The sequence below is a fragment of the Emys orbicularis genome, chromosome 3 (genome assembly GCF_028017835.1).
Source record: "Emys orbicularis isolate rEmyOrb1 chromosome 3, rEmyOrb1.hap1, whole genome shotgun sequence".
NCBI lineage: Eukaryota > Metazoa > Chordata > Testudines > Emydidae > Emys > Emys orbicularis.
Window position 1 is genome coordinate 48,344,410 of NC_088685.1, and position 27,909 is coordinate 48,372,318.

The following is a 27,909-nucleotide window of genomic DNA, read 5'->3' on the forward strand; positions in this document are numbered from 1 at the left end:
TATAACTATGTCGCTCAGGGATGTGGATTTCCCGCACCCCTGAGTGATGTAGTTATGCTGACATAAATTCCTAATGTAGACCAAGCCTGAGTAACAGTATTTTGCATTTATTTTGAGACCTAGATTCAAGAGAGTAGTACTAGAAGGCGGTGGTTTTCAAACTTTTTTTCTGGCGACCCAGTTGAAGAAAATTGTTGATGCCTGTGACACAACAGAGCTGGGGATGAGGTGTTTGGAGTGTGGGAGGGGATCAGGGCTGGAGCAGAGGGTTGGGGTGAGGGCTGCGGGGTGGGGCCGGGAATGAGGGGTTCAGGGTGTGGGAGGGGGCTCTGGGCAGGGGGTTGGGGTGTGGGAGGGGGTCAGGGCTCTGGGCTGGGGGTGCAGGCTCTGGGGTGGGGCCGGGGATGAGGGGTTTGGGGAGGCTTAGGGCTGCGGCAGGGGATTGGGGCGCGGGCTTACCTTCAGCGGCTCCTGGTCAGCGGTGCAGCCAGGGTGCAGAGGCAGGCTTCCTGCCTGTCCTGGCACCACGGACCACACTGTGCCCCGGAAGCAGCTAGCAGCAAGTCTGGCTCCTAGGTGGTGGCAGAGTGCAAGCGGCTCTGCGTGGCTCTTGCCTGCAGGCAACCCCCCCCCCCCCCCAGCTCCCATTGGCTGGTTCCCGGCCAGTGGGAGTGCGGAGCCAGTGCTCGGGGCGGGAGCAGCACGCGAAGCCCCATGATCCCCCCCTCCCCCGCCTAGGAGCCAGATCTGCTGCTGGCCATTTCCAGCCTGCAGCTCAGTGTCGGAACAGGTAGGGACTAGAGTGCTGACCAGAACAGGTGCTGACCAGAGCTGAAGTGACCCAGTCCCTTCCATTCCGTGACCCAGTTCTGGGTCGCGACCCACAGTTTGAAAACCACTGCTATAAGGTATGAGATTTTAGTGTAGTAGGAGGGGATGGTACTGTGCCCATGAGTGTACATTTGGGCAGAGATATTTACTCTCTTCTATTTCACCCTCACACCCTGCCAACACATCCTCTAAAAAAGTGCCTGTCTTTATATTGACCCAAATTGCCAAAGGGCTGGATTAGATGGATTAATTTAGAACTATGTCCTTAAAGTGGCTGAATTTGGCTTTTGCTAAACAGAGGGATTGAATTCCAGAGAATCTTCTGTCAACTGACAGACAACCCTCATTAGAACAAATGAGCATTCCAGGTGCTTTGAGCGGGGCATGTGAGATAAACAGTCTCTAAAATGTCTGGGTCCCAATTAATTTTGGGCTCTCTAAATGTTAACTAACATCTTGAATTGTATTTGGAAATATCGGTAACTTTTTTTAAAAAATAGTCTTACATTTAAAAAAAGTCACAACACACACCAAGGTAATTTCCTTGATTTGAAATGACCGGATACAGTATGTAATGCTGTGACCATTTCCAAATAAAAGGTCTTCTAATTGTTAACAGTGCATGTGTTTGTTTCTGCAGAAATTCCAGAAATTCCAGAAAGCATCTCCTTTTGCAAAGCACTACAAGTAGCAGACTTCAGTGGGAACCCACTGACCAGGTAACACTCCCCCTTATGCTAAGTGCTTTCCAGGCCAGCACTACAACCTTATTTAACTTGCTCAGTTCTTAAAGCAAATCTAGTGTGTGTCTGAGTCACGCAGGGTCTATTTTTTCCACAGGGTGGTAGCCAGAGATCAGAGTTACAGGAACAAGTGCACCCTTCCTTCCCAGGGGGTTGACGATTACAGGCTACTCAGAACAAATGTGAATTTAGTTAATACTTAAGAACGCAAATCCAAATGATAAAAAGCCCAGGAATTTTTCAAGCAGGGCCAGCAATATAAACCAGCAAAGCTATGGTGCTGTATTTTCCACTGTCATCTGTTTCTTCCATCTCTAGCCTTTGTCTATACCTGGGATTTAGCAGTCCGTGACCAGCAAACCAGTGTAGCTGCATTGGCATAGTTTGACTGCTTAAAATTGGGGTTAACTCAGCAGGTGCAAATAATGGCTCTCCTTGCATACGCCTGAGGCTTGCACCCGTGCCATGTCCCTATCCACTGAATTAGGGCTAATCCAACATACTTATACAGTGCCATGTGGCCAAACTGTATTCCGTCTGGTGGTGGCTGCTGCTTCTCTAATATCCATATTCCCCCTCTCTGTGCAATTGCATGGTTGCAGTGAAAGCAGTTCATAGTGGCAGTAGTCATCTCAAGCTGCTCCCTCCTGTCTTGGCCTAGGAAAGAGTAATAGTTGATGGTAGGTCTTCCTCTCATGTTCTGTACAGCACCAAATAAATCGTAAATGATCATTTTAATAAAGTGTCCTTTAGATTGGCTCAGTTTGGCAGGATTCACTTGATTGCTGTGACTCTGATTCAGCCTAATGAATTAGTGTTATTTCCCCCACCCTCACCACTCCACATAGCAAAGGAGAAGAACAGGCTCTTGGGAAATCAAGGCGGTTGATAGAGAAATCAAATAGGGGGCAAATGAATGATAGGAACTCTGTGCAGGAGCAGCTAGGAGAAGCGGGGCTCAGCTCAGCCTTCAAGTGCTGAGTTTCTACCAGGTGCTGCAGCAGCTGCTATATCTTCCTTTAGAATCATAGAAGATTAGGCTTGGAAGAGACCTCAGGAGGGTCATCTAGTCCAATCCCCTGCTCAAAGCAGGACCAACACCAACTAAATAATCCTTTGCCCTAGCTGGTTACATCTAGCAAGAAGGGGGTAAAAGGAAAGCCTCTAATGCATTGTGACTGATTCTAGAGGTTTAGAAACAGGGAGGGAATCCGCATAAGTGATCTTTCCCTGATGGAACAGAGTAGCATGTTTGTCATGTAGAAAGGTCACCAATCCAACATTGCATAGACATAGGGCCTTCTGTCAGTAGCCGTCCCTCTTCCTAGCCTGGAATATTTAGGCTAGTGTCATCTAACATGATGGGACTATAACATAGCCTAGGCCATAGCATTCTCTAACTAATTGTTGAAAGAAGAACAGGAGTAGTTGTGGCACCTTAGAGACTAACAAATTTAAGTAATTGTTGTTGTGTCCACGCTAGCAGTAAAAGCGTTGTTAAAACGTGGATGCCACAACTGTGCTATGGCTTGTTACACTTGTGCCATTAGGCCCTGTGCTGCTCATTCTATCAAATAATTAATTTTCTGATTCTTCTATATTTGATGTAACAATGTTTAAAAGGGTTGGATTATTCATAGGCTGAATCCTTCCCTATTTCCTAAACTGTAGAGAAAGTCCCAAGGTGTTAGAAAATAGCAATAAGCTTCTAATTGCTGGGGTTTAAAATGAGCAATATACAGTACACTTCTTGATGAAGGAAAACAGTTGTATTGGGGGTGGGGAGTCACTTAAAATGATTTACTGAAAATAAATATGTACTGGTCTTTGTCTAATATACATTATATTGTATTCAAAACAACTACATGAAAAGAACTGTAAGGTTTCAAAATCCAGGGTTCAAAAGCTGGAAACTGTCACAATTAAGGTTGCTTGGTACAATTTTAATTCTGTCTCCTTGTGCATACACATTATGACAACCTTCAGTTATATCACACATTACTTTTCCACAGGACCCCTACCTCTTTCAGTGCACCAGATGGATGGTGCTCACGGAATGAGCAGCTGTTCAATATTTTGTTCTTATTGTTCAACATATGGCCCCAAGTCTTATTTACTGCACAACGTTGAAGTCCTGCTCTGAAGACAAAATTATTAACTTTCTTGTGAGCGTTAGTATGGTGATCATCACTATAGAATCTGAGTGCTTTAGATAGTTATTAATTTACCTTCACAAAATCCTGGTGAGGTGGTGGTATTATCCCTAGATTACAGAAGGCAAATGGGACACCGAGGGACTAAAGTAAAAATTGTCTCCTTATCTTGGATGCTCAAATTGAGATGGGAACTGGTTTTGAGATTTAGCATTTTATAGCATTTCATGCGTTCCAGCACAGCTCTTATTGATGTCAGTTACAGCTATGAGTGCTCAGCACTTCTGCATATTAGATTCCAAGGTATCAAATTGGGTATGCAGAAGCTGAAGAACACACACAACCAAAATGTTCACGTTTGGCCACTGAATTCCTTGCCGAGCATCACATAGGAACTCTGGCAGAGGCAGGGATAGAATCCAGTTCTCCTGGGTAGTGTTCAGTTGCCTTAACCACAAGACCACCCTCTGTCTTCTTGCAATTCCCTGCCTCATTAACTACTCCCCTTCCAACTTCTGCAACAAACGAGAGAGAGGTCCTACAGACAACAGCCTCTTTCACTATACAGTCCTGATTAATCCCTAGAGCACAGTTCATCCTGTGCACTGAATGAGGAAGGGAATGTGGAAAATATAGTATGTGATTATGTAATTAAAGACTGTATCCTAATGTGTACACAAAAGGGGTCGAGTTAAGGTTGCACAGGCAATCTAACTTTTGAATGCTTGACTATTTGTAGCTTTCTAGGTGTAAAAAACAAACAAGCAGAGATTCAATCACATGGAACCATGTTGACACTCACATGGGTCATTAGCAAGGTTGCAACACTTTAGATCCATTGCACAGACTTGGGAATCTTGGGTTTCAATCTGGATTTTGGTGGAGAGTGTGCTCTAGTGGTCACACATCTTTCTGCCCTGTCTCCTTCCGTCTAGCCAGTCCTGGTCTACTCCTTCATCCCCTCTCAGATCAGATTCTTGTCCGCTCTGCATTCAAGTCAAGTGGCTTCTTCCATAGTACAGCTTGGGATCCAGCAAGCAGGAGCATTGAGAGAACAGGAAAAAGTTTCCTTGCATTTCTGGTCTGATGCCATAACAGCGTAGCAGGCTGGAGCAGCAATTACAGGGAAAGTCCTGCTCAGCCCCCACAGCCAGGGGCTGAGTATGCTCAGTACATATGGAATCTTTGGAGGATCATAGAATATCAGGGTTGGAAGAGACCTCAAGAGATCATCTAGTCCAACCCCCCCTGCTCAAAGTAGGACCAACCCCAACTAAATCAGGATTTAATTGCCAAACTTAACAATTCTCTACTGAATGTGTGTGAACTGAGATTTTGCAAATTTGGGTGTGTTTTCAAGAGAACAAAAAAAGATATGTCCCTGACATAAAGGCAACCCCTGTACTGCGTTTGAAGTCCCTGCTCCTAAGCATGGGTGCTGATTCTTAACAAAACGGTTGAATGACTTGTTTAACATGGCAAAAATGTGTTTTTTCCCTAATCTTGTTTTTGGAAATGGCTGAACCATTTTTTCTGAAACGTTTTGAAATACTCAGCTTGAGCAATATACCTGGCATGAAAAACTTCAGTCCAAAGGGTTAGTTTGGCAAAGTTAGAAGCAACTGAAAACAATGTCTTATAACGGAAGTGTCGGGTAACCTTATGTATAGGCAGTGTTACCAGCTCCATCTATCTAATATAGTAGCATGAACATTTGTGCAATCTGTTCACGCAGATTTGTGTATCCCAGTCATCGCCTCCTTCCGTGTAGTAAATGCCAGTCAAAGATCTTTCCAACTGATGACCTTCTGCTGCTCCAATGAGTTGCCTCATTGTTGAGGCTCCTAATGAACTTCATTAAATACTCAAGCAAGAAACAATGCCTGCAGAATAGGCATTCTTGGTTCCTGTGGTGTATCCTCTACTGCAGTTGACCCAGGGTCAGGGGCATGCACAAGGCGAGGCAAGCAGGGGCACGCTGCTTCCCCCACCCCCAAATAATCTGCGGGGGCACAGAATTCCTCTGACCGCAGGGCTGTGACAGGGAAGAAGCTCCTCCAAAAACAGTCAAATTTAAATCCCCGCGCATGCCTCTGTCCAGTGTATTACTTAACCATTCAAACTCCATCATAGTATTATCTAATGCTTTTTCTGGATCAATTTTTTCTTGTGTTCTATTTGTATTTCCAGTATTTATAACACTAGCCAATGTAGTAAGCTTCAGTTTTAAAAGTGGCTGTCAGCCCACTTTTTTCCATCAGATTTTTATTTATTTAGACTTGTACATAAAAAAGGGCCCATCTCAGGCTAAGCATTTTGACTAGCTTTTAAAAAAGGTAAACTCTACCAGATAAATAAGCCTGCAGTTTAATCCCAGCCTTCCAACAATTAGAAACCAAAAAAATCAATTGACATTTGAAAATGCACCGATGTCCCCAGTCCTCTGAATCTGTGAAAAGAAATGGTTCTTGCTGCATGCCCTAAAGATAACTCATGTTATCAAATCTTATCCGATCACTAGGCCAAAAGGTCTCTCCCTGCTCCACATTAGGTCACCTTTTCCTTAGCATGATCCATATCTCACACAGCTGGGATCAAGCCCCCTGGTATTTAGCAATATAAGATGGCTAGAATGGCTGCGCAATGTGTTCCAGGCTCTAGATGTCTTTAACAAATAGTTAAAAATAAAAAAACGGCTGCTCCATAATCTAATATTGAAACAGGCGGCATGAAAAAATAAGCCAAATTTCTCATGCTTCCCAAACAATAACTCTTCCCTCACAGTATATGCTGCTTCAACAGCTTTTGAATGTATCTTTTGAGGTGTTCTTATTATATGGGATATGTGTTGCCTTAATACATACAAACAAGTAGAAAATTAAACCCATTTGGTTTACTTTTAACTTTTTTCCTCTTTCTAGTGCCTTTCTCCTTGTCTTAGTACTATTGTTTCGTTTTTTATAGAAGAGCCACCTCATATCCTTTCCCACCAAATATATATGATCTGACTATGCCAATATAAATAGTTATTTTAGTACAAGTGCTTGATTTATCTGAATTAATATCTCCATAGGTTGCCTGAAAGCTTTCCTGAATTACAGAATCTAACGTGTCTTTCTGTAAATGACATCTCACTGCAGGCACTACCTGAAAACATTGGGAAGTAAGTTGTTTTTGTTGTTGTGGGGTTTTTTTTTGGTTTTTTTTTAAATCAAGATATATTTAATTTGTTTCCCTGACTTAGAGGTATATGCAAAAATGTAAAAATTAAATTTACAAGTATATTACACAAATTAGTAATTGTGTCAGGGTATTACATTTTCTTAGTCTGTTTAAAAATCTCTTGTGTTTCTATCGGTCACTCACTGAGGTGACTGCACTGAACTTGGGCTATATGTGCATATGTTTAGTCTTTGGGAGGTATAAATCTAGGGAGTTGGGAGAAGCTGGATAGACTAAAGGATGAAAGACTAAAAGGATGTTACCAGTTTGATAATTGCATCTCTGTTCAAACTTGTTACCTACGATTCTTCATCATGCTGAGAGCCACAGATCTATTAGAGTGGGGACTTGAGCCTTGTTGCAGCTCACAGAGAGACCCAGACCTGGCAGCAGGAGAATGCCTCACCCGCTGGAGTTCCATGCAGTTTTATGTGCTTCCGCAGTGGCTGGTGGCTCTGACAGATCCCCCTGCCACAGAGCTTTTCTGAAGGAAACTGCAGACTCCCCCTGCTCTCCCAGGACCAGGGCCGCCGCCTCCACTCAACCTAGCGGCACTCCACCTCATGGCGTGGCTGCTCAATGGTTAGGTCGGGAGGAGAGGACGTGCTCGGAAGGGGTTCAGTGCGTCCTCTTGGAAAGCAGGCGACCCTCCACACGTCGAGCCTACTTAGCAAAGTGGTCTCGGTTCTCCCGATGGGCAGATTAGCGGGGCGTTTCCCCCATGGCTGCCCCGACCCAGCTCATTTTGGACTACCTCCTTCACCTTAAAGCCCAGGGACTGGCGCCCTCATCCGTCAAGGTGCACTTGGTGGCCATATCGGCCTTCCACCCGCTGGTGCAGAGCCACACGGTATTCTCCCATGCTATGATTGGCCGATTCCTTAAGGGATTGGATCGTCTCTTCCCATACGTAGGCCCCCAGTGCCACAGTGGGACCTGAACCTGGTGCTGGCCCACCTCACGGGCCCCCCTTTTGAGCCACTAGCTACATGCTCCTGGTCACACCTCTCATGGAAGGTGGCCTTCCTGATGGTGATCACGTTGGCTAGGCGGGTCTTGGAACTCAGGGCTCTGACCGCCGAGCCCCCGTACACGGTTTTCCATAAGGATAAAGTCCAGCTCCGCCCCGTCCTTCGTTCCTCCCAAAGGTGGTTTCTGCCTACCACATGGGTCAGGACATTTTCCTGCCGGTCCTCTGCCCCAAGCCCCATGCGTCCAGTGAGGAGTGCCATCTCCACATGCTGGATGTGAGACGGGCTCTGGCCTTTTTACCTGGAGCGGACTAAACAGCTGTTAATCGCCTCGGCTGAGCGCATGAAACGTCAGCCAATCTCCACTCAGCAGCTCTCCAACTGGATCACATTGTGTATCCGTACTTGTTATGACCTGGTGGGAATCCCCTCGCCGTCAATTGTGAGGGCACACTCGACTAGGGTGCAGGCCTCGTCGGCTGCCTTTTTGGCCCATGTCCCCATCCAGGACATTTGTAGGGCTCCCACCTGGTCTTCAGTTCACACTTTCACCTCACATTATTTGATCGTCTCCCAAACAAGGGAGGATGCCGGGTTCAGCAGGGCTGTGTTCCATCTTGAGAATTTGTGAACTTCTACCCACCTCCAACAGATATAGCTTGGAATCACCTATTGTGGAATACACATGAGCAATCACTTGAAGAAGAAAAGACAGTTACCTTTTCTGTAACTGGTGCTCTTCGAGATGTGATGCTCATGTCTATTCCACATCCCACCTTCCTTCCCCTCTGTCAGTTGTCTGGCGAGAAGGAACTGAGGGTGGAGGGAGCGTGCAGTGCCCCTTATACCGCACCATGGAGGCGTCACTCCAGGGGTCACTGGGGCGCTCCCCTATGGCTACTATTAGGGGGAAAATTTTCGACACCGGTGCACGTGGTGAGCACGCACACCTATTGTGGAATAGACATGAGCAACACATCTCGAACACCAGTTATGGAAAAGGTAACTGTCTTTTCTTACCCTAAATGTTGTTTTAGGATTTTAGGCAGGCTGCAAAGTTTGTGGTTCAGAGTTCCAGTTATATTTCTTTTCAGACTGGACCCCTGTCTCAGTCTGCACTCCCCCCTTGCCTTCCCTTCAGGTGGCTTTAGCAGTCTCTTCTTGGGCAGACAGACCATGGGGAGGAGGAGTCCCGTTTGCCTCCTTCCCCACCCTTAAATAGGACATAAGGCGGAAATCCTTTGTTTCTCAAACTTGACCCTCCCCCCCCCTTCACTTCCAGTGGAAAGTTACAAGAAGTCCCAGATAATGTTTAGTATCAGGTGACAAGACCACCTGACCTAGTAGTGTCACAGTTACGTCCCCGGATGCTTCCCAGGAGGGAGAGCGATTCAAATCCCTGTCAGTTCTTTCTCTACTTCCACACCACTAATCGCTCTCCCTCCTGGGAAGCATCCCGGGACGTAACTGTGACACTACTAGGTCACAGCTCAGTATGAGAGGCATCTTCATGGTTTTGTTATTCCTTCCTGATGACGCATCAAATTTGATGGCCTGTTGTCTGGTGGAGGTCTTCCCAATACACACCCAGTTGTAATGGTTGCATAGTCCATATTTCTAACTTTTTAGATACAGAAATGGTACATGCATGCAAATTGGATAATCACATTCAGTAAATTATAACCTTTCCAATGATACCTTACAAGACCCATCTTGCATAAAGTACATCTCAGTTATGTCATATCCATAACATAAGCATATTTCCATAAAGAATATGGAGTGCAACGTCACACCGCCATTTATTACTTTCTGCTCTCCTGGCCTCCATTTTATAAGAGCATGATGTTCTTTTAGTGTGCACCAGACCAAATTCAACCTGCTGTCACTTCTGAAGTTAAACATAACTGTCTTTCATGGTGGTCAGGGACTTAGCATTTCAAACTGGGGAAGATATTTTTTTACCTAATCGAGTGGTCTCTTCACTATAGAAGCCTTTTGTAGGCAGCCAAGTCCAGGCAGCTGTCACCTCAGCCCCTTCTTGTGGGCATGAAAGCTCTCAGTTGGCATCAGTCAAAAAAGAACTTCATACTTTATATATTTTTTTTAATTTTGACACCTTCCTTATGCTTTCACAAACAATGTTAACTTGGATCATACCTCTCATATTGACCACCTCTCTTGACCCGAAATATTCCATATTGTAAGGTCTTCTTCCTGAATAGCTAGATTAAATCTGTTTAATGTAGGCCTTTGTCATTGAGATCAGACGCTTGGAGAAGTCCGTTCTCTGCTCTGATCATGTTGTAGTGGGAAAACTTGATGGAAAGCTGAGACAGCTCCAAAGTTATTGGAAAAATAGATTTACAATCCTGGCTCCTGCCAGACACTACTGCAAGGAATACAGATAACATGGCAAGCAGTCCCTGAAGTACAAGAAGAGGGATTACTGTTTTGCAAGGGGTACCTGGAACAAATCTAGACTGCTCTGGCAAGGTCAGTAGTTGCCTCAGAACAATCTGTTAGACTCCTGACTGGTGCTGGGCTCTTTCATTTTGAGAATAAATGGCAGCCTATAGCTTTCCTCAAAACGAGGTCACTGGATGTTGTTGAGATGGGCTACTCCATGGAGCTGTGCTAGAATTGTAAGCATAGGTTTGTCCCGTTTCCAGTCTCTAGTAGTCTATGGGAATGCCAGAGCAGGAATGAAATCCTACATAATCTACTTCAGATTAGAGCAATATCACTGTTCTTCATCAAGGGCCGTTCCTCATCCTGTTTCTAGCTTTAGAGAATTGGGAAGAAACAGACTGACCCCAGTTGGAACACCTGAAGTTCCTAAAGAAGGCTCACATTCTCATGTTACCATTCCTCAGACAGCTCTCCAGCTTGGCATATGGATCGTGAACTATTTTCTTCAAAACTGATTGTTACCCTTTGATCTGACAGATGCTTCCAAGGTCTCTCCCAAGATCATAAGAGTATTAATATTGGCTTTAAGGAAAAAGGGAGTTCATTCCTGTCTGTTCCTGGAAAACTCTGCTTGTCTGGCCTCTGTTCAGAGAGTTGAGACAAACTGTAGTGATACGGCTTCTGGAGTATTGTGGATTCATGATAAACACAGATGTATGGTGCCAGGGACTCAATCATAGGCATGGACTGAGGATGAATTCTATTAGTAAAAGGTCTCATAGCAAAGAATGTTAACCTCAGATGCAAATGGTCATAAGGGAAAACTGGTGTGTCAGAAACAATAACCTAATTCTTAGTGAAGCCTGTTGGGAATGGTGTGCACAGAGACTTAATGAATCGGAGTTCACATGAACCCTACCCAGTAATTCCTGTTATCTCTTCTGCATCTCACTTAATATCACGTTTGTTGACAGAGGTCAAGGTCCCATTGTCTCTTTTCCACTCCCTGAATTGGTGAATGCAGATAATGAGAATTTTTTTTCCCCCGAAAGGGTCCACCCTTAGTGAGCTAGGCAAAAAAATCCTTATGTCAGATGTTAACTGGAATTAGTGGAGAAGGGTCTTCCCAATTCTATCCAGAAAAATAGGTCTGTAAGTGGTCGGACTCATCCCTGCGGCGCCTCCTGCTGGTCGTCTGGGGAATCAGCTCAATCCAGCCTCCGGAGCGCCCTCTGCAGGCCGGTGATCCACCTCGTCGTCCTACTGGCTCCCGTGTCCCTCCCAGGACCCCGGTGCCCCTTGCTCTGGGTGCTGCCCCCTGGCAGTACCCACACATGCTGGGTCTCCCCTCCCAGGGGAACCCCCACCCACTAACCCCACCTCGCCTCAGGATAAGGCCACTGCCAGTCACCAACTAGCCCCCACTCTCTGGGGCAGACTGCAGTATAGGCCACTCATCATTGGCAAGGTTGGGTTTGGACCTGCCGCCTTGGCCTAGCCCTGGGCTGCCCTCTGCAACCCCCAGTACCTGTTGGCCTTATGCTAGGCCGCAGCCTGGGGCTTTCCAGGCTGGAGCTCCCCAGCTCCTCAGCCTTTCTCCAGTCCTGCTCCACTCAGGTACCCTACCTCTAGATTCCTGCAGCCAGGCCCTTCTCTCTCTGAAGGCAGAGAGAGGCTCCTGGCTCCCAGCCTCTTTATACAGGCCAGCTGGGGCCTGATTGGGGCGTGGCCAAGCTGCAGCCACTTCCCCAATTAGCCCAGCTTTTAGAGCTACAGCTTTCAAGCCCTCCCAGGCCACTTTTTAAACCCCTCAGGGCAGGAGTGGGTGTCCACCCCGCTACAAGGTCCTAGAACGAAAGCCTAGCATCCACTGGCTGGAACACAGTGATTTGAGGTCTCAGTGTACTCTTCTTCCCATTGATAACAGACTTGTTCTGGTCGTGACAATCTCTATCGGATGGATTTCCATAAGTAAAGCAGAACACAGTAAGCCCAACCCCAGAGAAAATCAGCTTCTGTCCCGGGCAGACCAAAGTTTCCTGCCTTGATGTGCACTTTCCATCAAATGGATGATGAATACCAAGGCTTACATGGCAGAAGTCAGATCAAGCAGAGTGGCATCTGGATCCAGAAGTGTTCTTGCGGATTATAAGTCAATTTGATGGGCTGGTGATTGATCTCTTTGCATCTGGAAATTGCAATAAAGTGCTCTGTGGCCTCTCCATATGTCAGGATCTGGTTTCAAGGTGATGGATGATCTCTTGCAAAGCTGGGTAAGGTCTCTGCTACATGCCTTCCCACCTCTTTTCCACTTCTCCCCAGGACAAAAGATAGGAAAGAGAGGGTGGCAGTGATACTGGTTATGTCTTACTGGTTCTTGGTCTTGATTAACCTAACATTGGACCTTGGCTGTGTCTGCCTGAGGAGGTCTGTTGTTGGAAAAAGCAGTCCTTGACACAGGAACAGATAGGTTCAAAATGGATGGTTGGATGAAGCGATCATCGTTCTCATGGATTCTAGAAAGAAATTGACACTCAAGGCAGGACTACGTAATAACTAGGCCATCTCTGACAGGTGTTTAGCCTGTTCTTAAAAGTGTCCGATGCCAGAGATTCCACAACCTCCCTAGGCAATTTATTCCAGTGCTTAAACCCCCTGACAGTTAAGAACTTTTTCCTAATATCCAACCTAAACCTCCCTTGCTGCAATTTAAGCCCATTGCTTCTTGTTCTATCCTCAAAGGTTAACAAGAACAATTTTTCACCCTCCCTGTAACAACCTTTTATGTACTTGAGAACTGTTATCATGTCCCCTCTCAGTCTTCTCTTCTCCAGACTAAACAAACCCAATTTTTTCAATCTTTCCCCATAGGTTATTGATTCTAGACTTTTAATAATTTTTGTTGCTCTTCTATGGACTTTCTACAATTAGTCCACCTCTTTCCTGAAGTGTGGTGCCCAGAACCGGACACAATACTCCTGCTGAGGCCTAATCAGTGCAGAGCCTTAAATTCCTCCAGAGGGGCTCTAATGTAGGTGTATGAGAGTGTCCAAGCAAAAGGTCAAATCTCCGTACTATAAAGTTCTCAGCATGGTCGAGAAAAAAGGAGTTTTGTACAAGCCTTGACACTGAATGCTTCTGTAGAGCAGCTTCCCTGGTTCCACCCCAAGACTATAGAGCAACAACCTAGGAAGCTCATTCTGGTCCTTCCAGCACTTTACCCCATTGAAGCCCTGTACCAGGTTTTATTATATTCACTATTCCCATTAAAGTAAACTTCCTCATAACTATAATCTCCAATCAGGTAAGTTTAGGAAAATAGAATGGAATGATCATGTCTGTGAAAGTTGTTTCAAGTGGAGAGGATGTCAGGGGTGGGGCATTCACCTGCTGCTAGTGACTGAGGCGTCTGATTCTGCCCCAAAGCTGCAAGCAGGCTGAAGTAGTTACTGTAACAGATCTGTGGACCTTACTATTCAAAGAAAGAAAACATTCAGGTAAGCACAGATATATTTTTCCTCTTGTTACAAGTAACACTTTTTTATGACTACTAGAATTGAAAGATTAGCGGGGATAAGGATTGTCTCTATTGACAAGTCTTGTGTACTTAAAATATTCCACAAGACGCAAGACTTTTGAGAAACTTGTATATAGACATGCTTTCCAGAGCAGATGGAAAGCTAAATATCCTGCGATGATATGTCAGAAAGATGAAGTCACAAAACCTAATTTTGATTTTAGAATTACTTTGTAACTTGTAGGCTTAAAATGGCCATAATCTTGGGTCAAGTTGTATTGATATCTGTGGACTGAAAGACTTTACAGGGGCAATGGAAATGTCTCAGAAATGCATACCAAATGTTAGTCTTATTACTTTTCACTGATGGCTTCATGAACAGATCTGTGGCTAAGAAAGTTGGTGTACATCAGATTGATGTAAGATGGGAAAAGATTCACTTTTTTACTGACATAAACTTGCAGTCTGAGATATCTGATGGCTTCACGTGGAATAAAAGTAGTTCTACATGTTGTATGGAACAAGGCAGAAGAGTTCAGTTAATGGACTGTACCTTAAAATGCAAACATGTTAAAGTGCAGTGTTACAGAAGCAACAAATGAGATAGTGAGGCTTAACTCATAGTGATACAGAAAGTGGAATTTTTTTACTTGTACTGCTAGATATACTCAGTTAATGCTATGGGTTCTCTGTCTGATTCTGTTTGCTAAACTCCGATAAGCTTAGCTTTAGAAATCTTTGCACTTTTGATTAGGTGAGGCTGTGTGTTGCAGACTTCTCTCCGTTAAATAGCAAAACTGAATGTTCATGAATTTGAAAGTGTTTACACTGTATTTCATGAGCACTAATATAGCAATTTAAAACTTTTAATGAATACAGTGACCTCTGATCTTAATAGATCTATCAACTTGTGTGTAAGTCAAATGTTTGTCTTGTGTTAACTTAGTATTAAAAGTTTCATATTTAAATAAAATACTGAATTTTGTTGAGCTATTCTGTTAATGGAGGCAGTGGAAAAGCAAACTGGAAAATAAACTGAATGGAATAGCTTTTGAAAATAGCTGAAACTCTTACCTCATCTTATAAATTGTCTTAGCATTTACCCTATTTCAGGAATATTCCCGAGTAAACTGTAGAATGTTCAAGTTAGGAAATCCAAAATCTCATATGTTGATCCATATATTTTTAAGCACCCTAATTCTTCTTCCCAACAATGCTTTTGAAGATTCCATAGTGGAGTCCAGTAGCTCTGACTATCTTTGCTGGGCCCCATCCACTGCTGAAGTTGGTCACGCTTTCTCTTAAAATGTATTTGTATACATTGTATACAAATGTATTTGTAAAATGTATAAAATTAGATTTCAACAGTAGCTTAGACCCAACAGCTCTTTTCTTCAGGGTCCAGTAATCTTTGGAATGGGTGGAAATTCATGGGAGGGGAAGATTACTGGAGGGTTGTACCTAAAGATTGGGAGAGCCAAGGCCAAGCTGAGACGGGTGGAATCTGATCCTTATCTAAATCTGAATAGTAAAGAGTGACTGAACCTTCAGACCAGTTTGTGTATTGCTAATTAAAATATTTTGGCTAAATTCGTCTTCTAAAGAATCTGCATTAAATGGCCAAGCTTCACTGACTGATGCGATATCTGAGCCATTAACAATTATCTTTGAAAAATCATGGAAGATGGGAGAGATTCCAGACGACTGGAAAAGGGCAAATATAGTGCCAATCTACAAAAAGGGAAATAAGGAGAACCTGGGGGATTACAGACCAGTCAGCTTAACTTCTGTACCTGGAAAGATAATGGAGCAAATAATTAGCAATCAATTTGCAAACATCTAGATAAGATGATAAGGTGATAAGTAACAGCATGGATTTGTCAGGAACAAATCACGTCAAACTACCTGATAGCTTTCTTTGACAGGGTAACAAGCCTTGTGGATAGAGGGGAAGTGGTAGACTTGGTATATCTTTACTTTAGTAAAGTTTTTGATACTGACTCCCATAACCTTCTCATAAACCAACTAGGGAAATGCAACCTAGATGGAGCTACTATAAGGTGGGTGCAAAACTGGTTAGAAAACCGTCCCCAGAGGGTAGTTATCAGTGCTTCACAGTCATGCTAGACGGGCATAACGAGTGGGGTCCTGCAGGGATCAGTTCTGGGTCAGGTACTGTTCAATATCTTCTTCAATGATTTAGATGATGATATAAAGAGTACACTTATAAAGTTTGTGGAAAATACCAAGCTGGGAGGGGTTGGAAGTGCTTTGGAGGATAGCATTAAAATTCAAAATGATCTGCACAAACTGGAGAAATGCTCTGAAGTAAATAGGATGAAATTCAATAAGGACAATGCAACGTACTCCAGTTAGGAAGAAATAATCAGTTGCACACATACAAAATGGGAAATGACTGCCTAGGAAGGAGTACTGGGGGTCATAGTGCACCATAAGCTAAATATGAGTCAACAATGTAACACTGTTGCAAAAAAAGCGAACATAATTCTGGGATGTATTAGCAGGAGTGTTGTAAGAAAGACATGAGAAGTAAATCTTCTGCTCTGTTCCATGCTGATTAGGCCTCAACTGGAGTATTGTGTCCAGTTCTAGGTGCCGCATTTCAGGAAAGATGTGGACAAATAGGAGAAAGTCCAGAGAAGAGCAACAAAAATAAAGGTCTAGAAAACATGACCTATGAGGGAAGATGGAAAAAATTGGGTTTGTTTAGTCTGGGAAAGAGAAGAGTGAGAGGGAACATAACAGTTTTCAAGTACATAAAAGGTTGTTACAAAGAGGAGGGATACAAATTGTTTTTCTTAACCTCTGAGGATAGGACAAGAAGCAGGTTAGATAAGCACCTGTCTAGATAATACTTAGTCCTGCCTTGAGTACAGGGGATTGGGTTAGATGACCTCTCGAGATCCCTTCCAGTCCTGTGATTCACTGTAACACTTCCTCTGGGAGGTGTGCAGGGCATTTGAGTTCAAATAAAATAACTCCTCTCTAAGCAAAGTGTTAATTTTTGTACCACTCTGTCTTGAATAATAACATCTGAGAGAAGCTTGGTCATAAATTGTGTAACCTCCTTTGTTTACTAGTGTTCTCATTTTACATTTTCATCTAGGTAAGGCTTGCTATATAGCTTGTTTGCAGGTTGGTCACTCTTTTCTGTAGCCAGGATGTCTGGTTAGATTCTTACAAGCAGCCTTGGGCTGGGTGGGCAATTGGCTAGAAGACTGATAAAGAACAGTGTGTTTAAAAAAATATTGTGGGTCATTCAGTTAGTACTGAAGCAATTCCTCAATGTGGTGTTAAGAGGCATTCTGCCAATGGAATATATGTCAAACGATATTTGTGAAGTTCTGATCACTTTTAGGCGTTCCCCAGAAGTGTCTAGGCCAAGAATACGTACCTGACACAATGTAATTCAATAAAGTCCTGGTAGCTCTGATTTTCTTTGAGTAGTGAGTTCTCCGCAACTACGGACAATCAGGCCCATAATAACATACTGCCTACCTAAATACTTTCTACTGGATATGGAATTATTTACTTTCTGACCTAAACTGTTAAATAGATGCTGCATTCAAGTTCTGGGTGAAGCTATCTTTGTGTGGGTTGTGATCTTCTTTGTTGTGAAGGCCAAGACTATAACAGGGTTCAAAAGAGAACTAGATTAAATTAATGGAGGATAGGTCCATCAATGGCTATTAGCCAGGATGGGTGGGGATGGTGTCCCTAGCCTCTATTTGCCAGAAGCTGGGAATGAGCGATAGGGAATGGATCACTTGACGATTACCTGTTCATTCCCTCTGGGGCACCTGGCATTGGCCACTGTCGGAAGACAGGATACTCGGCTAGATGGATCTTTGGTCTGACCCAGTATGGCCATTCTTGGGTTCTTAAGGCAGTTCAAAATGTATAATGCCATTTGTGTTAGGAAATACCAAAACCTAATAATTTTAAATGCTTTCTCTTTGTCCTGTGGCCCCTTTCCAACTTGTGGCCCTAGGACTATGAAACAGTTAACATTGCTAACTCCGAAGCATAAAAATGATGATGTAAAAGTTAGTAGATAATTGAGATCATACTTATCTGCTTGTAGATAGTGATGCTTTCTAATACTTGTGCCCACTCTTGCTTATGTTTGTTTGGAGATACTAGTGCAAAAAGTATCAGGGGATAGCCATGTTAGTCTGTATCTACAAAAACAACAAGGAGTCTGGTGGCACCTTAAAGACTAACCGATTTATTTGGGCATGCTCGGGGGTCGCATAACTAGTTATGGAGTATCTGGTATACTGTGGTGAAATCCGTAAATGCCCGTTAAAGGAAACCTGAAGCAGAATAAGTGTGCAGGGAACCCCAAACTGCATATCAGTGATAGAAATACTTATAAACTACTGGAGACATAGTAAAACTACATGCAGTTAAAATTCCTGTTACTAAAACTTTCTGAATGTTGGGCTTCTTAGGGGGAAACACAGGTGGCTCAAATGTTCTAACTCTTCTTTCTCTTTGTGTTGTGTGGGGAGCCAGTCCATGCTAGTAACTTTTTGTATCCTCTTCATTCTGAAGCTATAAATTTCTGAAAAATTGCTATTTCAAACAGGGTTTCCAGTATGTTCCCTATTCCGGGCCACCCCAGTGTGCTGAGCTAGTAGGGAAGGGCTAGCATCTTTCATAGCCTTCTCTATAGGATAACAATTTCTCGCCAGATTCCCCTGTCATGGATATGGTGGAGGGGGAGAGGAGAAAATTATTGCCAGTGAGATGGAGATGCCTAACTTCCTCCTTTTGGCTTGGGAAGAGAGGGGGAACCCCCCCCCCCAAAAAAAAAACATGGAAATGTTTAATCTTAAGAAAAGATTGGGAGGGGGGACTTGATAAGCCTTCATATATGTTAAGGGGTGTTAAAATAGGACAGTGATCACTTGTTCTCTATGTCCACTGAAGGTAGTACAAGAAGTAATGGGCTTAATGTGCAGCAAGGAGATTTAGATTAGATATTAGGAAGAAAAGGTAGTTAAGCACTGGAATAGGCTTCCAAGGAAAGCTGTGGAATCCCCATTGTGACTGGTTCTCCCCAGGGTACCACCTAGAACTGGGCTACCACTGAGCCCCCCTGACCCACTAGCCTGGGCTCCCTTTTACACTGTACTGCTGTGACAAGCTGCAAAGCCCTCTCTCTAGTCTGCACTTTCACCAGCATACATACAGGTAGGGACACACCCAGCTGCAGTTACAGGCGGGCTCTTTAACCAGCCCCTGCCTGGGAAGGCTTCAGCTAGGGCACGTCCCAGCTCCTTAGGCATGCACCCCCTCTGGAGTGTAAACCCAAAATTATACCGTTTTGCGCTGCACAGGGAACTGTACAGCCTAAGTGCCTAAAATTCACCCCCTCCCTCAATGTGGAGAGGAATAGGCAACAGCTTTCTGCTCCTCAGTTATGATTTCCACGCACTGGTTTAGATCAAGCAAAAACAAACTTATTAACTACAAAAGATAGTTTTTAAGTGATTATAAGGGATAGCAAATGCAAACTAAGCTTAATATACTAAATAGATGGGTGAGAATCTGCTATACATATCCAAAGTGATGATACTAACAGGGTCCAGTACTTCCCCCCAGTTCAGTCTTTGTTCCTCAGGTGTTTCCAGGAGTCGTCTTGGGTGCGGAGTCACTCCCCTGCCTTATATAACTTTTGCATATGGCAGGAACCCTTTGTTTGTTTCAAAGCTTGGATCCCGTGCTAGTCAGTGGAAAAATACTGGCATCCCAAGATGGAGTCCAGCACCAGGTGACCTGGTTACGTGTCCCTGTAAAGTCACAGTAGCCATCCCCCACTGGCTGTTTGGAGCCTTCACAGGTAGGCTCACCAGGTGGGAGATAAGCTTCTCCTAAGGCCTATTGCTTCTTCCTAATGGCTCATTAACCTGAATGGGCCCTCCCTAGCCAGTCATGTAGACTGAGAGCATTTTGCCTAGTGAGTGTTGCCCAGTAATAGCTACATGTGAAATAGATACATCGTCAATATTCATAACTTTGGATACAAAATGATACATGCTTACAAATAGGATAACCATATTCAGCAAATCATAACCTTTCCAATGACACCTCAGATGCCTTATATTGCATAAAATACATCATAATTGTGGGATAATTATATCATACTAATATCACTATGAAGAATATGGGGTGCAGTGTCACACCCATCATTGGAGGTTTTTAAGAACAGGTCAGACAATCACTTATAAGGGATGGTCTAGGTGTACTTGGTCCTGCCACAGCAGAGGGGGCCAGACTTGATGACCTCTCAAGGTGCCTTCCAACCCTACATTTCTATGATTAATATTAACCAAGCCTGGGATGATTTAGTTGGGATTGGTCCAGCTTTGAGCAGGGGGTTGGACTAGATGAATTCCTGAGGTCTCTTCCAACCCTAATCTTCTGTGATTCTAAGCCATTTCCTATCTTGTTCCCTCCCTTCCCCTCAAAAATTATACATTGAACACTAAGAAAAGAAAATAGTGTTTAACTTGGACATATAAGGACAATCCCTACCCTTAGCTTATTTAGCCTCCAAAAAGAAAAAGAAAAAAATTTCTCCACACATTATTAAATTGATCTTTAAACATATTGGTTAGTAGATATGACAACTCCTTTAAAACTAATACCACATCAAAACTGACCAGTGTAATTCTAGTTGCCTCACTTTGTTTATTTTTTATAGCCACATGTATGTTTGGAAAGGTGGCAGAGCCTTTATTTTATATGGAGATCTACCTAAGTGGCTATTGTGGGGAGGGATAGCTCAGTGGTTTGAGCAGTGGCCTGCTAAACCCAGGGTTGTGAGTTCAATCCTTGAGGGGACCACCTAGGGATCAGGGCAAAATCAGTACTTGGTCCTGCTAGTGAAGGCAGGTGGCTGGACTTGATGACCTTTCAAGGTCCCTTTCAGTTCTAGGAAATAGGATATCTCCATTAATTTATTTTTATTTATTTATTTTATTTTTCTTAATTTACAATGTTTATATTCATAATGGGGAAATCCTATTGACTTCATTAGTAAACTTTGTAGATTTTGACCATCTTAAAGCATTACATAAGACCATAACGGCGAATGCCCATCCGACGAAGTGGGCATTCACCCACGAAAGCTTATGCTCCAATACATCTGTTAGTCTTAAAGGTGCCACAGGCCTCTCTGATCCTTTAGAATGCTACTTTTAATTGATTTGTAAAGGAAATCTGATTACACCAAAAAGCAAAACTGCCTAGGAGCCCAGTTCTTCAAACACTTCAGTAAATGCTAAGCTTGTGGCATTTGCAAAAGGCTTCTAAGCAGTAACTGATCCGTACATGGAGGTGAATGAAGACCGACACAGGGATGGATTTAAGTGACCGGTTGTGGTTTTAATTTTAACATTGGGTTGAAGCACTATAGGCTTATCCACCCCAGACTCTCCTGTGCTAGGCATTTAACTGAGTCAAGTGCAGCGTTACAAAGATTCTATCATATAACCAGTAACTCATGCATACAAATAACAACCCCAAATCAGCAGCCCTATATGGTGAGATTACTACCCCTGCCCTTTTTTAAGTGCAGGTGCTTTTAAAAATAGCATAAGAGTGAGGTGTCAAAATGCAGCTCTGGTAGAGCTTGCCCTGGCTGGATATTTGCCAGGCTGCTGGATTGGGACCTGATACACTAGATCCATGTAAACTTCCCCTGGTCTAAGTAGGCTCCAGCACTCCAGTCCTTTGACCACTCTGGCACATTTCCTAGGCACAGGCTCTCTGTCTTACCCCTTTACAGAAATGGGACCAGGCTCTAGGACCAGTGCTGAACCCACAGGCTCCCCAGTAGTTTAAGCGATGCATTCTCCCAGAAGAGAAAGCAAACAGCCACAATGACAGGTTTTGTAAGAGTTTCTAAATACAATTACTCTTTACTTAGCTAGCACTGAAGATACACAGATCCAGACAAAAATAATAAACACATCTATATATATTTCTCAGTCTCAGTTTCCTCACCACTCTGGAGCATTCTCTGGGGTGAGAGCAGAGTACCGGATCCCTCCTCCTGCACATGGCTTTTCCTCCAAAACAGTATGTGTCTCTTCCTCCTGTAGATCAGCTAGCTTCTTTCCTTGGCTATTGCCACTGTTAAACAGGAACCCCTGCTATGGAAGCATACCCCTCTTCCTCTCTCCTGGCCAAAGTTTCCTTGCTCTTGCTCTGTGAGTCCCTGGAGTTCATAAGTTCTATCACTAACACTTGGAATTTCCCCAGCAACAGAATGAAGGAACCATTTTCCAAATTCTAACCTGTTTCAGAGATGTTGGAGAAAACGGACTTCCTTCAGCCGTTCTCAGTCTGCCTGGGCTGTGTCTATTCCCTAGTTAATAGATCTTAAAGACTGACTCTTTCAAAGACAGGCTTGTGGGCTCCACTCCCCGGCATCACCACCTCTTGGAATTTCAGTCCAACATGGAGCTAAGAAAACAACAGAAGGCAACCAACCGCACCCTCTAAATGGAGTTTGCTGTCTGCTATAGCTAAGCAGAGTGCCCAATATCATAAGTTGTACAAAGAAGGTTCCTCAAATGTTCACGTAGGGTTATTTTCTGTCCAACTGAATTTGGATAAAGAGGTGCACGCAGAAAATTGATCACTGTCACTACATCTTTGACACCCAAGCACCGTGAGATCAATAACTAGTGTCACCTAAGTCTCTTGACATCTTTTGAAGATTTGCTTGACCTGTAGCTGCTTGTTCATTTTAGCGTGGTCATTACTAAATAAGCATCCGGGAAGTCAGTAACCAAAGCTAGCTGAAAATAAATTGACTGGACAAAACTATCATGATTAATTTATCCTATGGTCACCCAAAAGTGTACTAGGCACTTCATAGCAGACAAAATCACAGTCCTTGCCTTGAAGAGGTTCAGTTTTAGTCATCACAAAACTTAGAGGGTACAGCAAGGAAGGGTCAGAGTTATAGTGCTATAATCACATGGCTATTCATTTTGGGTATGTACACATGGTTTAAAGTTTAAAATTATTTATTATTAAACCAGAACAGATCCTGAATATTATTGTGGGAGAAGTGAGTTTCCAAGGGTATTTAATTGAGGTGAGGGTAGTGGTTTGACAGTACAGTATAATGAGGTGATTCCAGGTGGATAATTTTTGTGGAAAACTTTCTGTAGACTAAATAGTTACAAAAGGTAAATTCCAAGGTAATTAAATTTACCTCAGATTTTAGTGCATTCTGGACCATGTGGCAATAAGTTTAAAATCACATTAAGAAGACTTGAATTAATCTCTGGCTGATGTGTACATAGGGCTTTTTGGAACTGCAGTTGTTATATATTCAGTTTATCGTGGTGGGTTATTGTTGCTATCCAAAGAGGTCATCTGCATCTGAAGTTGTAATGTCTTCAGTAGAGTAAATCCCTGTTAGTTCAACCTCAAATTTACAGAGTAAGCAAGACCATGTTTAATTCGGACATGTGTTGATTTGGTCTTATTACTTATTTTGAAGAGACCCTAATGATCAGTTCAGAGACAAATTAAAGATGCTGACCTCTGTAAGATTTGAATTGGGCCAATATTCTCCTTTTGGAAAGGGGTTGAGGTATATGCCCTAATCTCTGGAAGACTTTATTGGGGTTATAGGTAAAATGTACTCTTCTAACTCTTCCCCCCCCCCCCATTTTTTAGGGTTAATGTGTTACTTGTGGCTCTTAAGTCTGCCAACAAAAGGGAATCAGGGTAGATTGTGACAGGTGTGGTGTAAGAACTTGAATAAAACAGCTCTACTTAAGAGTTTGTATTATTCAAAAAGAGGGAGGATGAGGGGGAGGAAGGAGAAGATGGACATGGGTTTATAAATTCACAATCTTGAGATAGCTTAGTGGGAATAAATGCATCTTGTTGGCTTTTAATCTACTTTTGGTAAAAGTAGATCTTGGAGATGTTTGGGTCTGAGAGAGTGGGGTATGAAAGAGAACACAGAACTCGAAAGAGATTGAGTAGGGAAGGGGGAGGTTGTGTGGAGAGATATTGGAAGGATATAGGAGAAATATGGTGGTAGGGAAGCACAAGCGGTATAGCACAGACATTTAAAAGAGTTTTTTTTGTGGAAATTAGTCAGCGATGTCAACAACAGGAGTCTTGCAGCAGTCTGGTGGGGGAACACGTTGAATGGGGAGCACGCTTGCATTCTGTTGCCCTGGGATCTGTTTGACGGGAGGGATACAGTTCTGCCTCATGGTCAGTCTTTTCTCTTGATACACTTGGCTACATGAGGAAGTCAGACACTATGTGACCTTGTAACTTGCAAATTATTATCTATCAACTAGATTACCAGGAAACACGAGTCCCACCATATGTTGTTGGACATTAAGGAAAAAAGCTTTCCAATTTGTTGTTTGATTATGATCTCAGTGTTGCATTAACAATTGGGGTATTTTCATTATATCTTTTCTTTGAACATGTAATAATACTTAAAAAAAAAAAAAAAAAAAAAAAAAAAAAACACCTTAACCATGTGGTATATTCCAGACTTCTTCCTGTTAAAGAAATGCAAAATTCATAGCTTTTAAGGCTGTTGTAATGTAGTCTAACCTCTGGCAATAACTCAGGCCATGGTATTTCACCCAGTGACTTCTATATGGACCCCAGTAACTTGTGGTTGAATTAGAGCACATCTTTCTAAAGATAGCCAAAGACTCCAGCTGTAGAGAATTTAACATACCTCTTGGTAATTTGTTGCAGTAGTTTTCAGCAGTTCCCAAACTATGGGGCGGGCTTCCCAAGGGAGGCGCGATAACATGTCAAGGAAGGCATGAGCTGTGTATGGTTTTTAGAGTTCCAGCTGTCAGCCCCGGGCAGCTGGGGCTCGTGTACAAGGGCCGTGCACACCCAGGAGGTGGGGGGTGGGATAAGGGGGACAGCTGCAGTCCCACTGCCTGGCCTCGGGCTCTCCTTTCCTGTCCTCCCTCAATACCTCACCGGGAGGTGACAGAAGGGCTCCAGCTGTCAGCCCTGGGGTGGCAGCAGCAGCGCAGAAGTGTGGGTGGCAATGGGGTGCTAAATTTGCTATGAAAAGTGATGTTGACAAATATCACTTCTCACATTGCCGCCCTTACTTCTGTGCTGCTGCTGTCGCGGTGCTGCCTTCAGAGCTGGGTGCCTGGCCAGCAGCCGCTGCTCTCCGCTCTGACTTCAGAGCTGGGCAGCAGTATATGTACTTGTGGGGCAGAGAGGCGTGTAAGTGACTACAGACACACGGGGCGGGGGGGGGGGGCAAATAAGTTTGAGAACCACTGCAGTAGTTAAATTACTCTGTTTAAAAAGTTACTTTAGATTCTAAACTCGTACACTGTTAATCCTAGTCAAGGTACCAGCATCTCATCATTGGGGATACTTGATCCACCAGTTTCTTGTATTGATTCAGAAGAAAAATCTTTATTTGCAAATATTCTCATTGGTGGGTTTTTATACTAAGGTGCCCACTCAACTTCATGTATCCTCATTCTAGTAATAAATTCTCCAGTGTTGGATATAATCAATATTAGAAATGTTTTAAATTTAGTTTTTGTTTGAATTCAGATTTGGCTGAAGAATAGGACAGTGATTGCATTTCTCTTTGCAGTAATAGCTACAAATACTTTATTTTTTTACTTCACTTTGTCCAAAAACAAAATTAAACCTTTAGCACTCAAGTAAGGCAGGGTATATTATGTCGTAGAGAACTGCTTTTTATTTGTAGATACAGTATCTGGTTTTTATTTTTTCCTGGGACGCTAGAGGATTAAAACAGATTATAGCATTGGGATAATGTCTGACTCCTTGTGTTCCATTTAGTCATAAATAAAACCCTGAAAAATCTGAATGTTACTATGGTGATGTTAGTAAAAGCCTGGGTTATGGAGTAAGCAACGGCTTAGAAACATACTGTCACTTATGATAATGAGCATGCCATAGTTGTCAAGTTGTGTATAGCCAGAGATGAGTTTAGTTGCTGCTGCTGTAACTTGTTACAGCCCACATGTCATAATCTAAAAGCCAATAAGTAAAATTACTTTCATATAATGACTAAAAAAAACCCTACATTCACTTTTTGGTAACTTAATACCACTGACCTTTTTATCAAAGTGAAAATGTGGGGTGTTACTTCCTGCGTTGATTGCTTCCTTTCTTGATTTGTTTTTTAACAAAAAAAAGTCTAATTTTTAAAATTTCTCTTTAGTCTATCAAGCAATCATGTGAAATGAAGTGTGGGGAGATTTTAAAAAAGAAATTATTGTGGGATGACGTCCATTGGAGATCACTGAAATACACTGTATAAAAACTTCCTTTTTCCTTAGTTACTGAAATTATTAAAGAAAATATCTTAAGATGGTTTCAAAAATTATTATTTATCTTTTAGCCTTTTTAACCTGGCCTCCTTGGAACTAAGAGAGAATCTGCTGACATACTTACCTGAGTAAGTTCCATTGCATGTGTGTCTGTGGTCGTGTGTGCTTTAATATATGCCCATCTTTAACAACAACAACAACAAAAAAGTCTGAAGTTAATATTTTCTCTGGCCCTCAGTTAATTTGTGGATGAATACAAGGTGTTTTCAGTCTCCTGCGTAATGAATGAAGAGTTACGGGCTGTACCTCTCCCTTAATAAATAGCAAGTTGCCTCAGGAACTTTGTTCATCACTGGTTAGGAACAGGAGTCTGAAGGCTGGGTGCAAATCAGTTTTACCTGTGTAATACTTCAGTGTAATAGAAATGTGCAGAATATACTGAATAGCTAAATACTCTAAACTAATGCCAAATTATTAAAGAGGTGGAAGCTTGAATCATTTCATGACCAATATTAATTATTACGCAAATGAAGGTAGATCTCATGTTCAAAACTTTTAACATTCACTATGTGAGCTGTATTAAACCTGTGTGGAGCTTTACATTTTTTTTTTTAAGTGTAAATAAACACTTAGAGGTTGAGTAATTTACAGAAACTTTGCAAACCTGGAGATAAGCGCCTCTGACATCCCCTGACAACATCTAATGAGAAACTCAACCTCACTCCCTACTCCTTCTGTGAAAGAAAGAAGGTCCTAGGATTTCTATTGGGGTGCTGTGTCTGCACCAGGTACAGGGAGTCAAGTCTTTTTTGTGTGTGTCCCCTCCTGCTTGGACATCTGACTGTTTTTGAACTCTTTACTCCCTTTTGGCTACTGGAAGAGGAAGATTTTTCCATTCTTTCTTCCCAGTACCCCAGAGTCTCCTCACTGCTGAGGGACTAAGGGAGTAAAGAGTCTCTTCTTTTGGCTTCCTGGCTGCTACTATCAGGAGATAGGTGTCTCTGATACTCTGCTCCTATGTCATCCTCTTTTAAGTCTTCCTCTCTTGCGGATGTATCCAGTAGTTCCCCAGTTGCTGCTGTTCGTAACTGTCATGAGCCTCAAGGTGCTTCAAACGCCACAATGAACTGTAGAGTATGAATAGATAGTTTTTCCATGCAGCATCAGAGTAAAACTGTTTATAAATGGACAGTCTTACTGCTGCTCAGAGTTCTGAATAGCAGTAGTGAAACTGACCAGTCTTGTCTTCATGCTGCTGCAGCTTGGGGAAAGGTAAGCAGAAGCTCCAGAGGAGGAGGGGTCTGTTCTGAAGTGTGTCAGGAAAGCTCTGTTGTTTGTTCACATTCAGAAGGCTTCTTTTAAAGCCATAAATGCTCAAATTCTTTTTTTTTTTTTTAAATTCAAGCTGAAATTCTGCACAAGCTGATGAGTTAAGACATTTATTCATCAGGGAAAAAATCTTTATTTGCTCTTGGTGAGTAGGCATATGAGGGACTTGTCAAATCTTGACCTACATGCTTTATAAACCATTTAATATGATCAATGCAGGGTAATGTAAGACGTTTTCATCCAGCTGTAAATTGGTTTGGATCCATTTTGTGGAGGTTTTCAACTTACTCTAAATTATGTGGTATTGACCATGGCTAAGACTGGTGATTAGCATAATGGGCAATGATCTGATCAATTATAGTG

The 27,909-nt window shown here is 42.9% G+C and overlaps 1 protein-coding gene across 1 annotated transcript in view; it reads left to right on the forward strand.

Moving 5' to 3' along the window:
- LRRC1 (leucine rich repeat containing 1) overlaps window positions 1–27,909 on the forward strand; it is a 121,967-nt gene that overhangs the window by 63,733 nt on the left and 30,325 nt on the right. Inside the window, exons 3-5 of the mRNA XM_065401732.1 lie at window positions 1,472–1,550; window positions 6,801–6,890; window positions 26,289–26,345. Of these exons, the coding sequence (XP_065257804.1) occupies window positions 1,472–1,550; window positions 6,801–6,890; window positions 26,289–26,345 (226 nt within the window). The remainder of the gene's footprint in view (window positions 1–1,471; window positions 1,551–6,800; window positions 6,891–26,288; window positions 26,346–27,909) is intronic.